We start from the raw sequence: 13,508 nt of genomic DNA, 5'->3' as shown, positions 1-13,508 counted from the left end.
TAATACATAAAAACAAACAGAGGAAATAAGTGTTAATGTATGCACTAATACAAACTTTTGTATGTCGCTCTTAATAACAACGTCTGCCAAATGCCACAAATGTAAATGCGAATGTACATGTAAATGTAGTGACCACACTGAGTCTCCATATTTGCATAAGACTTTACTTTTTCTCTTCTCTTCTTTTTCTCTACGTTGTGACAGCTATGTCTAGTCTCCAAAGTTTGCCGTCTCTCATGACGACAGACGTTTTCAGCTCTCATTGATACTGAATGATCTTCGATCGATTTGCTGCTGTGAGTCTCATGTTTAGATATAGGGTTTTTTTAATGGATAAGGATAAACAGTGCAGGTGGAGAACGCCCACAATGTGGAACTTACTTGATTTGCCTATCAAACCAATGAAAAATATGTTTTATTTTCTAATAACTAATCACACGAGACTGTACGGAAAATGAGATCATCTTTGTCCTATGCATGAGTCATATCCATGATGTATTCCCATGTTGAACGCAGTGTTCCCTGGATAAGCACTTCCTGAAATTCACTTCCTGAAAGAATAAATAAATACATTTTAATACATTTACATAAAAAGCAGAATTTTTTCCCAAAAAAACTAGGCTATAAAGGTCATGAATACACAAATTGACCGTTCATCAAATGACTAACCGTTATGTATTATTTATTATTCTAGCATTTTGAATAAAACATTTTTGTTATGTCCAAAGTCAGAGAGCCATCGAGTCATTTGGTCACACTCATGGTAAAAGCTGGCTCTTTACTGGCACACTCAACGATAGGTCAATGTGCAGTACATTCATTCAAAGCTTTAACATCGACCTGGATTTATTGTTAAAACAACAGACATGTAAAGCCGGTTACACAGTAACTGGGGAATATTACTGAAGAGCTCCAGTGCTTGTATTCATACTGTAGCAACCTTGATAAGGAGCTGCTTCTTGTTTACTCTCCATGATATTTACCCCTTGTTCCATTTAGGTCAGTAACATCTATTAGAGCCTTAAAGCGTGAAAAATTAACTTCTTTCATTTTCATCCACCAAACTGGCAGGAAAAAAATGGGCAATGAATAGAGCAAAAAAAAGAGGTTGTGGTCACTGGGGAATGTGTGTCACTAAGTATAATAATAATAATAATAATAATAATAATAATAATAATAATAATAATAGTAGTAGTAGTAATAATAATAATAATAATAGTAGTAGTAGTAGTAGTAATAAAAATAATAATAATAATAGTAGTAGTAGCAGTAGTAGTAGTAATAATAATCATAATAATAATAATAATAATAATAATAATAATAGTAGTAGTAGTAGTAGTAGTAGTAATAATAATCATCATCATCATAATAATAATAATAATAATAATAATAATAATAATAATAATAATAATAATAATAGTAGTAGTAGTAATAATAATAATAATAATAGTAGTAGTAATAATAATAATAATAATAGTAGTAGTAATAATAATAATAATAGTAGTAGTAGTAGTAATAATAATAATAATAATAATAATAATAATCATAATAATAGTAGTAGTAGTAGTAGTAGTAGTAATAATAATAATAATAATAATCATAATAATAATAATAATAATAATGATCATAATAATCATAATCATAATAATAATGCCAAACCTGTAATTAGACCCGTTATTATTTAACAGTATTTATTACTTTGTTAGGGAATACAGATTATAATATAATCTATAATATGGACATCAAGGTCTATGTGCTTCCTCCTGTTTCTTTATTTATTTCATTTTTCATTATTGCGTGAGAGCGCAAAGCAAGCTGAGCTTCACACGACCGCAGTGGAGAGCTAACGGACAAGCACACACACTTGCACACACACACACACACACACACTTACACACTCTCTTACACACACACGCCCGCCCTCTCACTCACTCTCTCGCTCTCTCTCGCTCGCTCTCTCACTCACCCACACACACACACTCACACACACACACACACACGCACGCACGCGCGCGAGCGCTCCTAAGGACTACGGACGCATTTCCTTCATCTACACCACACAGCGATATGTCTGTATGTCAGTGTTCATGGCATGTGATGCTCGGAGACGCAGATAAACAGCATGGCTTGGCGATGCTGGCTCGGGGCTTGCAGTGTTAGCCCACCTTGGCTGAGTGGGAGAGCTGCAGAGATGGAAATGGACGGATGATGATGATGATGATGATGATGCTCCTTTCTCTCCTTTAGGTTTTCTTTTAGCGAACACAAGACGATGGTGAGTACAGCTTGTCCCCATTATTATTATTATTATTATTATTATTATTATTATTATTATTATTATTATTATTATTATTAGGCTCATTTTTGTGTGCGGGGAAAAATTGAACAGGGAAAAAGGAAAACGCGCACGTGAGGATGCGACCTTTTTTTTCCGCGTTATTGCTGTTGAAATGATGCAAATGTACACGACCGCAATTCGGACGAGACAAAAGATAGGTAAAGGATGCAGCTGACTAATATATATTTATATATATATATATATATATATATATATATATATATATATATATATATATATATATATATATATATATAGAGCATGCAAAATAATATTTCTTTATATGTGCGTAATATTTGCGTATATAACCATCATGCAGTGCAAACAGCATATCGCTTTATAATTATGAGCTGTAGCTAATGAAATGGCTGGTGCTCTTATGATAATGAAATGCTGTCCGTGCCATGCTTCCTGGTGTCATTTGTTTTTATTTATTTATTTATTTATTTATTTATTTATTTATTTATTTCCTCCTACACGTGAATCCACTGCATGGGACAAATACAAAGCACTGTCCTCAGTGTCGTTTGTATACAGGATCTGCAAAAACACAGACTGCAAAGATGTTGTGATGGATTGTATCGTACATTGGTGCTGGTCTGTTTGTACCATCATGTCTGCATCTTATCATGGGACAGCAGCACAATGCATAAATTCATGCAGATTCGGGTCAGAAGCTTTAGATGGTGTTCAAATCAAATATCAGGTGTGTGAGAGAGAGAGAGAGAGAAGGAAAGGGAGAGAGAGAGAGAGAAGGAAAGGGTGTGAGAGAGGGTGAGAGAGAGAGAGAGACAGAGAGAAGGAGAGGGAGAGAGAGAGAGAGAGAGAGAGAAGGAGAGGGAGAGAGAGAGAGAGAGAGAAGGAGAGGGAGAGAGAGAGAGAGAGAGAGAGAGAAGGAGAGGGAGAGAGAGAGAGAGAGAGAGAGAGAGAGAGAGAGAGAGAGAAGGAGAGGGAGAGAGAGAGAGAGAGAAGGAGAGAGAGAGAGAAGGAGAGGGAGAGTGTGAGAGAGAGAGAGAGAGAGAGAGAGAGAGAGAGAGAGAGAGAGAGAGAGAAGGAAAGGGTGTGAGAGAGGGTGAGAGAGAGGATAGGTGGAGAGAGAGAATGAGAATGTAATTTGTATAGTATTTTCTTCTCACGCTAATGTGCAAAGACAGAAAAGAAGGAAATGATTTAGGTTAATGATCTTGCAAAGCATTTGTCACTTTTTTAATCAATTGCTGCATTTTCAGTGTTGTTAAATAAACTGAGCTGAATAACTTCGGCCTGAAACTGATCATGGACAACATGTAGTGAATATGATTCATTGTTTGGTATTGTTTAAAAAAAAAATCATTATATGTTCATTATACAGTGCAACCTATCACTGCTTCCTGAGGATGGCAGTGTTCCCATTTACTCAAGTGAAATCAAACGTTATTGTCATCCCTCCCATCGGGATGTATGCAATGGAGCATGGAGTATGCAACACAGCAGCTAACTCTGCTTTGCATCAGGCTATGTGACACCATCCCTTCGTTTATTTCCTATAACAGAGCACCTGTAATTTGTTTGACATATTAACAAAAAGCTTATTCTGAAATAAAGCTCTTTGTAGGAGTGAATCCCTAAACAACTTCCTCAGTCCATGGACAATACCTTGGCCTGAAATCCTCAGTGTGTCATGTTGTTTGTTTTCCTATTGCAAACCAATGCATGCAGAAAGCCTTCAGCATTCTGACACTTGTGGCCAAAAAAGTGTACTAAAAAATATATCAGTCAGGGACTCATTCTGTACTTCTTTAACCCCAGCTACAGATTTCTGTTAAATCCCCAGTCATTCCCAAGCCAACCCTGAGGGCCAAATCTCGGATCTGGTCTTAGGTCTCTTTCCATTGTTACAAGCCTGATGGAGCCTGATGGAGCTCCCTGTACCTTGTCCAGATTGGAGTTACCAGAACCACCCTTGACCCTTGCAATGGAAAGTGGTGTTTTAAAGAGAAAGCAAAGTATTTAACACTTCTTGGTGCAAAGAAAGGATATAAAGTAATTATTGTTTCTATTATTCTATTATTTCAATAGGGAACTACACAGAGAAAACTTTTCAACACATTTCCAAGACAGGACCAAACGAAGATTCAAATGTGTTTGACTCTTCATTGCTATACTTCGCTTTGTTACTGTTGAAAAAAAAAAAAAAGCATTGATCGAAGCACCTGCTTTGCAAAATCCTTTCTGAATGACTGCAATACTACCAGGTAAGCATTTAAGAAATCATTTGATCACGTCTCATTTTTCACACTTACTGCTATAGTAATGTTATATCTTTGAATTTTTTTTAAAGGCCAGAGTATGCCATCTGCACCTACACACAGGATCCTGCGACCCCTCATGCTTGGCACCTTCTTATTGGGCTGTTTTGTGACTCTGTTTTTGATGTACCTCAAGCCGTCCACTAGCTGGTTATCGGGCCCTGTAGAATCAGAAACATCCACGGCTCGAGTAAAGAGCCTCCTGTCCAACAGAAGTGAGCAGAACCAGACCACGGTGCTCGTCTGGCTCTGGCCGTTTGGGGAAACTTACGACCTGAACGTGTGCAGCTCCCTGTTTAGTATAGACAACTGTTTTATAACTGCCGATCGCAACCTTTATAACAAATCCGATGCAGTCGTCATCCACCACAGAGATATTAGCACCGATCTATCCAACATGCCACCAGCGTATCGGCCTCCTCTTCAGAAATGGATTTGGATGAACCTCGAGTCACCATCACATTCATCCCAGTTACCTGGCATCGAGAACCTGTTCAACCTGACCCTGAATTACCGTCAGGACGCTGATATTGAAGTGCCTTACGGCGCCATTGTTGCCTCCCAAGGCGAGGAAGGCTTTGTACCCCCGAGCAAGAACAAGCTGATCTGCTGGATTGTGAGCAACTGGAACCCGGATCATGTGCGAGTGAAGTACTACAATGAATTGTACAAGCACGTGGAGATCCACGCTTACGGCCAAGCGTTCGGCGAGTACATATCGGACCAGGACTACTTCCCTACCATTGCCAGCTGCAAATTCTACTTGGCATTTGAGAACTCGATTCACAAGGACTACATCACGGAGAAACTGTACAACCCACTCTCAGTTGGTACGGTGCCAGTAGTTTTGGGCCCACCGAGGGAGAATTATCAAAATTTTGTCGAGGGTGATGCTTTCATCCACGTCGACGACTTCTCCTCCCCAAAAGATCTGGCTGCATACCTTTTATTACTGGACAAGAGCGAGGAACTTTACTTGAGGTACTTTGACTGGCGTAAACACTTTAAGGTAAAGAAAGCCTATTTCTGGGCTGAACACACTTGTCTTGCATGTGATTATGTCAGAAGACACAATGAGTACAAGGCATTTAATAATCTTGACAAATGGTACTGGGGTTAATCTGGATATGTGCTGATTGGCTGCAAACGATGTAAAAGGTTGATACCATATTTTCCAGGTTATAAGACACATTTTTACCCCCTTTATGATGTAAGACTAGTACAACAAACTGCCATGCATGTTAATATTTTTGAACATGCCCATTTGGGAATGCTTCTATTTTTAAGCCGTTATCCTCCAAACTTCTATTCTCGAACCTGTCACATTCCCAGTGTTACCCTAGAGATGGACCTAAGGATGGACAAAAGTCTGTTTTACATTGTGCAAGTTTAATTGGTCCAAATACGGAGTGTCTATAACAGGTTATTACCAGTCTGTTAATTTTTTTATGGTTGAAAGATTAGATTCAAAACCAAAGAAACACCAAACACAGTCATCGTTTGGTGTGACTGGGTAAAGCAGATGGTGCTTTAATTTTGTAAATGTAGTGCATGTTATTTAATCCCACTGCCAACTGCACTACACATACCAACTGTTGAGGGATAATTAACTTTTACCTTGTGGATAAACATATCTTCAGAAAAGAAAGAAATTTACCTGGTTGGAATACTTAAACAGCCAAACCACTGGCCAGTTACTTTCTTGGTTATCAATTGCTTAATATAATATTTTCCCAAGCAGCAGATTCAGTGCCATTGTGTCCATTGTGTCACACGCCGTCACATGTTGTTGATGAATCACTGTAGCACTGTTGCAATAAAATATGACCTGTAGCACTGATATTACAGATATTATTGACGTCATGTTGTACAATATAAGAAACTTTAACATACACCTACTGTATAGAACCTCTGATACTTCACAATATAAAGCAGACTTAAGGGATATTTTGAGGCAGTACTGAGGTGGGGATTAAGATCAGGGCTAAAGCAAACAGCTGATCTCAAGCAATGCAAAAAATAACCTTGTTTAATATGAGCACCAGGGGGGCACGGTGGCTTAGTGTTTAGCACGTTCGCCTCACACCTCCAGGGTTGGGGGTTCGATTCCCGCCTCCGCCTTGTGTGTGTGGAGTTTGCATGTTCTCCGCGTGCCTCGGGGGTTTCCTCCGGGTACTCCGGTTTCCTCCCCCGGTCCAAAGACATGCATGGTAGGTTGATTGGCATCTCTGGAAAATTGTCCATAGTGTGTGAGTGCGTGAGTGAATGAGAGTGTGTGTGTGCCCTGCGATGGGTTGGCACTCCGTCCAGGGTGTATCCTGCCTTGATGCCCAAAGACGCCCAAGATAGGCACAGGCTCCCCGTGACCCGAGGTAGTTCAGACAAGCGGTAGAAGATGAATGAATATGAGCACCATTTCAGAGGAAATGCATTTCAAAAATATCCAGTTAAACTGGTTGCTAACACGGTGAAGCATACAGAATTTTAGGGACGCGTCTCATACTTCAGTGGAATTTATTGCCTGGAAAATATGGTAAATTAAAACGTACAAGGATCAGCGTTATCTGCTTAGACTGCTCTGGTTTATTTTTGTAAAAATGAAGCGGATATTACTTTATTTTGATAGTCATGCTGTGCACTTTCCTTTATTTATTCATTTGAATGCAGAGAACATATTTTTTATTATGTGGTAACCTTTCGTGACTGTTTTGGTTCCTTAATGCCTTGTTTATCATATGTCGATGATGATTTTTTTATTTATTATTTTTGTTTAAACAAATTGTCATTCCGTGTTCACATCCGGTTGACTGAATGACTCCAAGAGAGAACATAAGTGTTGAACAGGAACTATTCAAACTGCAGATTATTTATTTCACTGTAATATAGTGTAGGTGTGGTATTTGTCAAGTATGAAGTGTTTACAGATGTGTGTTGTCCATTGATGTGATTAGTGTAGTGTCTGAATTAGATTTTTTTTTCCCTTTGGATGTTACTTGCACAGTCATGGAAGTGTAACGATCTTGCTAAAGCATCGGTGCGCTGTTATTATTCATTAATCAGCCACAATGTGCGCTTTTATCACCAGCACTAGTGCTGTGCAATCCTAACAATGTACGTAAAAACACACGACACGTCATCGTACGTCAGAAACGTACGTGTTGGGAGAGTTAATAGTGTAACAACAAGCGAAGACAAGATCACAGGTTTTACTGTCATCCTACAAACTAGAGCTTCATCAATACTGATTCTGTCATTTCTCATACCGTACTACACGTGGTTGCGCTAAAGAACAAGCAATAGTTAACAAATAAAGATCAAAGCAAAACTTTGCAAAAAATATCAAGAAAATATCTAGAGGTGAAACTGCAGAATCTTGTTACAATACAAGTGACCTGATAAACATATTAAGCACAAGGAGTTTATTGCTAGCAGCACACATCAACAGGAAAGGTAGCTAGCGCAAGAAAAATAAATAAAAGTTGTCCGTAAATCGAGAGCTGTAGAGGTTTTTTGGAATCGAAACAAAACCCGTCGTTCTTCATCGCAACCCTATTCGATCTAGTTACTAGTTCATAAACTTCATATTAGCTTGCTACGTTTTTACTTCATTTCAAATCAGTTAGCTAGCGACATAAAGTGAAATTGATGCGGCGTAACTGCACAAAAAATCACAGGAGTCATATTCTGAGTTCTGCGTTACGCTATATATCAGTGATTGGTTGAAAATGAACGAACAAAAGGAGTTCTTATTAAAAAAAAAAAAGTCGACATTAAATACCATCTAAAGGCGACATTTTTGTTTAGATGTTATTTGTAACTCGTTTAAATGGCTGTTCGTATTTCCTGCAATCGGATGTGCAGCTATTCCACGATGCAAACAGCAAACGAATGTGGCTTTAACCTCTACAGACTTATCAACTTTGTGTCCTTCTTTCCATTTTAAAGCGTGTAAATATTTCATCTGTTCGGGCCGGGGAAAAAAAAAAAAAGGTCTCATCCACTAGAACAATATGCATTTATTTCTTTAGTCGCTAGACCAAGAATAAATCAATAAACTGCTCACGTTTCTATTCGGTTAGAAATTCGAATGCCAGAGGAATTGACCTTACTGAGAGGGATGAATAATATTTCTAGATTTCAGTTACAGAATTCTATCTATTTTCTCTCATAAACAATGAATTTAGTACTAAAATCTAGCAAAAGCTAAATCCAGTGAAAGGAATGCATTGCCAAATTATATGCGCTGGTATATCATAATTCTTTTGTAGCATTTTAATTCATTTTTTTTACATGGTACATGATCACACCACTCCATTATGGCACTCTGGTGCTTTTATTTTGGACTAGCAGAGTGAAAAAAAATCAAGAGCACAAGTCTATTATGCAAATGTATGCATGTGTGTTGGATTGCACATTACTCACACACATTCGTAAGAGATTAGGATACGAGGCCCTGTGTTCTGCGGGGGACGTTAATGAGAAAGTCAATGGACTTTTATTTTAGATATTGTTCTTATGAAGAGTGAAATGTAGCTCGAGACTGCTCTATTCAATTCATAGACACTAGCTTAGCAAACGTGTTCAGTGCCAAAGCTTTTCTTTTCATTGTTTGTTTTTCAATGATCTTCTTGTACTGTGAAAGGCTTTTTTTTTTTTTTTTTTTTGGATAATCTTAAAAGTAATGTATGATAAATTTACAAAGGGATATCATAAGAATTCACACACCTTTCTAAGGTGCTGTGCTTTGATTTCTTCTGCTATTTTTAGCTCAATGCTAATGGGGAGATTCCATGATTGCTTTTCATAACAAAACATGCATTCAAACATTCAAAAAACAAGTTTTAACCCGACTTAAAAAAAAAAAAAAAAACTATTCTGACTTTTCTGACTGTTTTTACATGGATGTGTTACAGAATTGGCAAAATATGTGTAACTAGCGTCCATTAACATTAAGGAGTATAAGGTTTAGTGAATCTTTTTTTATTATTATTATTTATGAATTTGTTTTAATCCCTAATCTGTGTAGTGGGATTAAACTTTTCAGTTAACATCAGACAATTATCAAAAAAATGAATTAAGAAAAATTAGACTTTAAATAATTAACTTAAAATAATTGGGAAATAATTATTAAAAAATAGAAAGAAAAAATTATATTTGTAGGGAAAGTGTAGATGTGGTGGTAAATGGACAAATTACAATTTTATTTGCCTGAGATTGATAAAAATATAGTTTTGTTAGACTTGGCTAGGCAATAATGTAGTTTTATTGGGCTGAGATTGGTAAAAATACAGTTTGTTCTCCCCGTGCCTCGGGGGTTTCCTCCGGGTACTCCGGTTTCCTCCCCCGGTCCAAAGACATGCATGGTAGGTTGATTGGCATCTCTGGAAAATTGTCCGTAGTGTGTGATTGTGTGAGTGAATGAGTGTGTGTGTGTGTGTGTGTGTGCCCTGTGATGGGTTGGCACTCCGTCCAGGGTGTATCTTGCCTTGATGCGCGATGACGCCTGAGATAGGCACAGGCTCCCCGTGACCTGAGATAGTTCGGATAAGCCGTAGAAAATGAGAGAGAGAGAGAGAGAGTGAGTGAGTGAGTGAGTGAGTGAGTGAGATGGACAACAGTACAGTTTTGTTTGGTTAGATTGGGCAAGAATACAGTTTTTCTAGATTGGGATAAACAAATTACACGTTTGCTTTGCTGAGATTAAGCTAGGATTTACACCAAGACAGTTTGGTTGGGTTGGAATAGTAAAAACTGCTATTTTGTTGGGCTCGGTTGGTCAACAGTACAGTTTTGCTGTGATGTGATCGGAGTCTGAATGATGTTTTGTAAGTTCTATTTGCTGTAAAGGAAACTTTACCTGTGTCTGAATTTAACATCATTGGAACATAAAATGCAGTCATGGAATCACCCATAAACACATTAACCACAAAGAGCCAGAGATCTAGTGCAGGCCAACGTTAAGGTACAGAGTGAAGACCCACATGTTTTGGATTCCCGTTTTATTACATAAATGCATTAATGTGCTCTATTATTGCTGTTTCTTTACTTTCCTCAAGCTGATGCTATTTAACAGTGCAGTTGCTTATGGTGTCTGTGTTGTGTCTGTATTTTATGATATAATGTTGATTCAATGCAAGACCTTTTTTGGAGAAAAGGTGTCACTTCTCTCTCTCTCTCTCTCACACACACACACACACTCACAAACGACACAAGTTTTTTTGATCAATCTGTAAAGTTTGCTCACTGAAAAGCAGCTTTGTTCTCATCATGGACACCATGACGTGTGAGGAGATCGAAACTACAACTGCTGGATGCTTTAAGCACAAACCCAAGCACTGACAAACAGGAAATGGCAAATTTCGATCGTGAAAGCTGATTATCAGGACATCCTTGCGAGCAAAACAATAATCCCGAGTAAAATGTGAACGGATTCCGGACAGTCTTTATTTATTACTGCACAGCGTTTTGTGCTTGAACTCTGACTCAAAGGAAGTCTTTAGAGGTGACGTGAACAGAAGTGAAAAAAAAAAACCACAACAACTTTTATACCTGGTCTTGTGTTTGAATACAAACTCTACAGTATGTGAAAAAGGATGTTATTGCTTTTCCACTGGATCGTCCTGCTTTCTTTTTTCTCCGCAATCTATCTAGTTCTCTCTGTGAGGTCTTGGTTCCCTTTAACAAACTGTCTTTACATTCAGGGTGTTCATATATTTGTTTGTGTGCGTGTGTGTGTTTCTCCAACCGAGCACCAATGCTGCATCATATACAACATACAGAGCGTTTCTCTATGCATTATGCATTTGACATGTGCAACTGGATGAATTTTCTGAACCAATCATGGCAAGAAATTTTACCAAAACATTATTTGCCAAATGATTTAGATGTCTGATGTATGTAGTGTCCTGAAAATAAATTGTCTGATTTAAAGTAAATTTGCAGAATTGCTGTTTTCAGAAATGAAGTTACATACACATGATGATGTTTGCTTCAAACAGTAAAAAAAAAAAAAAAAACATTTAAACAAGACCAGAGCAAACACAGCAAGAAAACACACTCGACATCAACAAAAACTTGCAGATGAAACACAGGAACGTATATAAGGCTGCTCATCAGGGAGAAACCAGACTCAGGTGAGGTCAATGGGGAAATGTGACGTGCTGGGGCTGATGGGAATTATAGTCATTAGGTGTAACCATGACACTAGGATTATACATGTTGCAGTATACTGGTACACTCCTATGAGATATTTACTCACCTTGTAATTAATTTATAATCAGATTATTTAGTTTTTATTTGTCTATTGAATTCATGTTAAACTATATTGCTTATTATAAAAGAAAAAAAAAAATACATGATCAGTCCATGTTTTGTATCCCTGAATCTTTTCAGGATCTGAGGCAAGGGGTTGTGTTTAATGATGGTGGTATAAAAACTATTAAAAATTGCATCTAAGTACAATAAAATCTGACAGAAAGAAACTTATGCAATATAAAAGTCACCATATGATCAACTGCATGTGTTTTTAAAAAAGCGTCCACCATATAAGTCCCTGTGTATGTTGTTGCCATAGAAACGATAACATATTAGAAATATTTTCTCAGAGCTGCTATTATAGATAATGGATCACTTTCTGACAAGTCAGTTTTGTATAATTGCCCGTTTTACCCATTGAAGAAGAACCCATCGAGTTTGGGAATTGAGCAACGCAGCCTGTGCTGTTTCATTTTCAGTGACCTACAGGAGTCTGAAGTGGTTTAGAGAACTCTAAAAATAATTCGAAAGTGATTATGTGCGAGCGATCACAGGTGCTGAGCATTAAACAGCACGCTCTGAGAGCCTGAGATGAGCTGTGTGATTTTTCAGCCACATCTCAGCTGGTATAAATAGTTCGACACATATACTGTAAGCTGACAAACTGCACCGAGGAGACAATATTGCCGTTGCAAGCAGCCAAATTCTCTGCCTGTTTTTGGAGACGCGAGTAACTGGCATCTGCAGTTAAAGGTTCTCCTTGTGTTTTGAGCTTCTGAACTTCTTACTGAACTTTATGACCTGTTTTTGAACTTACAAGATACTCGTAGTAGTGTAGAATTTAATAAATAACAAGGTCCAGTCAAAATAGGAAGATCCAGTCAAAATAACAAGGTCCAGTCAAAATAGCAAGATCCAGTCAAAATAACAAGATCCAGTCAAAATAACTAGATCCAGTCAAAAAAACAATGTCGTCAAAATAACAAGATCCAGTCAAAATAACTAGATCCAGTCAAAATAACAAGATCCATTCAAAATAATTAGATCCAGTCAAAATAACAAGATCCATTCAAAATAATTAGATCCAGTCAAAATAACAAGATCCAGTCAAAACAACAAGATCCAGTCAAAATAACAAGATCCAGTCAAAATAACTAGATCCATTCAAAATAGCAATGTCCAGACAAAATAACTAGATCTATTCAAAATAACAAGATCCAGTCAAAACAACAAGGTCCAGTCAAAATAACAAGATCCAGTCAAAATAACAAGATCCAGTCAAAATAACAAGGTCCAGTCAAAATAACAAGATCCAGTCAAAATAACTAGATCCAGTCAAAATAACTAGATCCAGTCAAAATAACATGCTGATTGTCTAGACTTCAGACACAACATTCTTTTCAGCAATGTCTAAAACAGTGAAGTGAACAGTCATAGCAACATACTTAGAAACATGTAGAAATTAACATGATTTAGCTTGCTAGCTTACAAACATTCCAAGCTTGGAACCTTTGGAACATTGGAACCTTAACTGTTGATAATGTTGCTTACTTGGTTTATTAATGTAAGTACAGCATAGAAAGTGGGAATTTTCCAGAATACCTGTGTGGACTGTAGATGTGTAGACG

The 13,508-nt window shown here is 37.5% G+C and overlaps 1 protein-coding gene across 1 annotated transcript; it reads left to right on the top strand.

The window, feature by feature from the left end:
- The first annotated feature begins 1,948 nt into the window (after positions 1 to 1,948).
- fut9a (fucosyltransferase 9a) lies at positions 1,949 to 11,561 on the top strand. The gene is made up of 3 exons (XM_060880464.1): positions 1,949 to 2,275; positions 4,397 to 4,572; positions 4,659 to 11,561. Exons 2-3 carry the CDS (start codon positions 4,554 to 4,556, stop codon positions 5,744 to 5,746), a joined length of 1,107 nt encoding a protein of 368 aa, XP_060736447.1. The 5' UTR covers positions 1,949 to 2,275; positions 4,397 to 4,553; the 3' UTR covers positions 5,747 to 11,561.
- The last annotated feature ends 1,947 nt before the right edge of the window (positions 11,562 to 13,508 follow it).

The sequence above is a fragment of the Tachysurus vachellii genome, chromosome 10 (assembly GCF_030014155.1).
Source record: "Tachysurus vachellii isolate PV-2020 chromosome 10, HZAU_Pvac_v1, whole genome shotgun sequence".
In the NCBI taxonomy this organism is placed as follows: Eukaryota; Metazoa; Chordata; class Actinopteri; order Siluriformes; family Bagridae; genus Tachysurus; species Tachysurus vachellii.
This window is presented reverse-complemented; position numbering and strand designations above follow the sequence as displayed.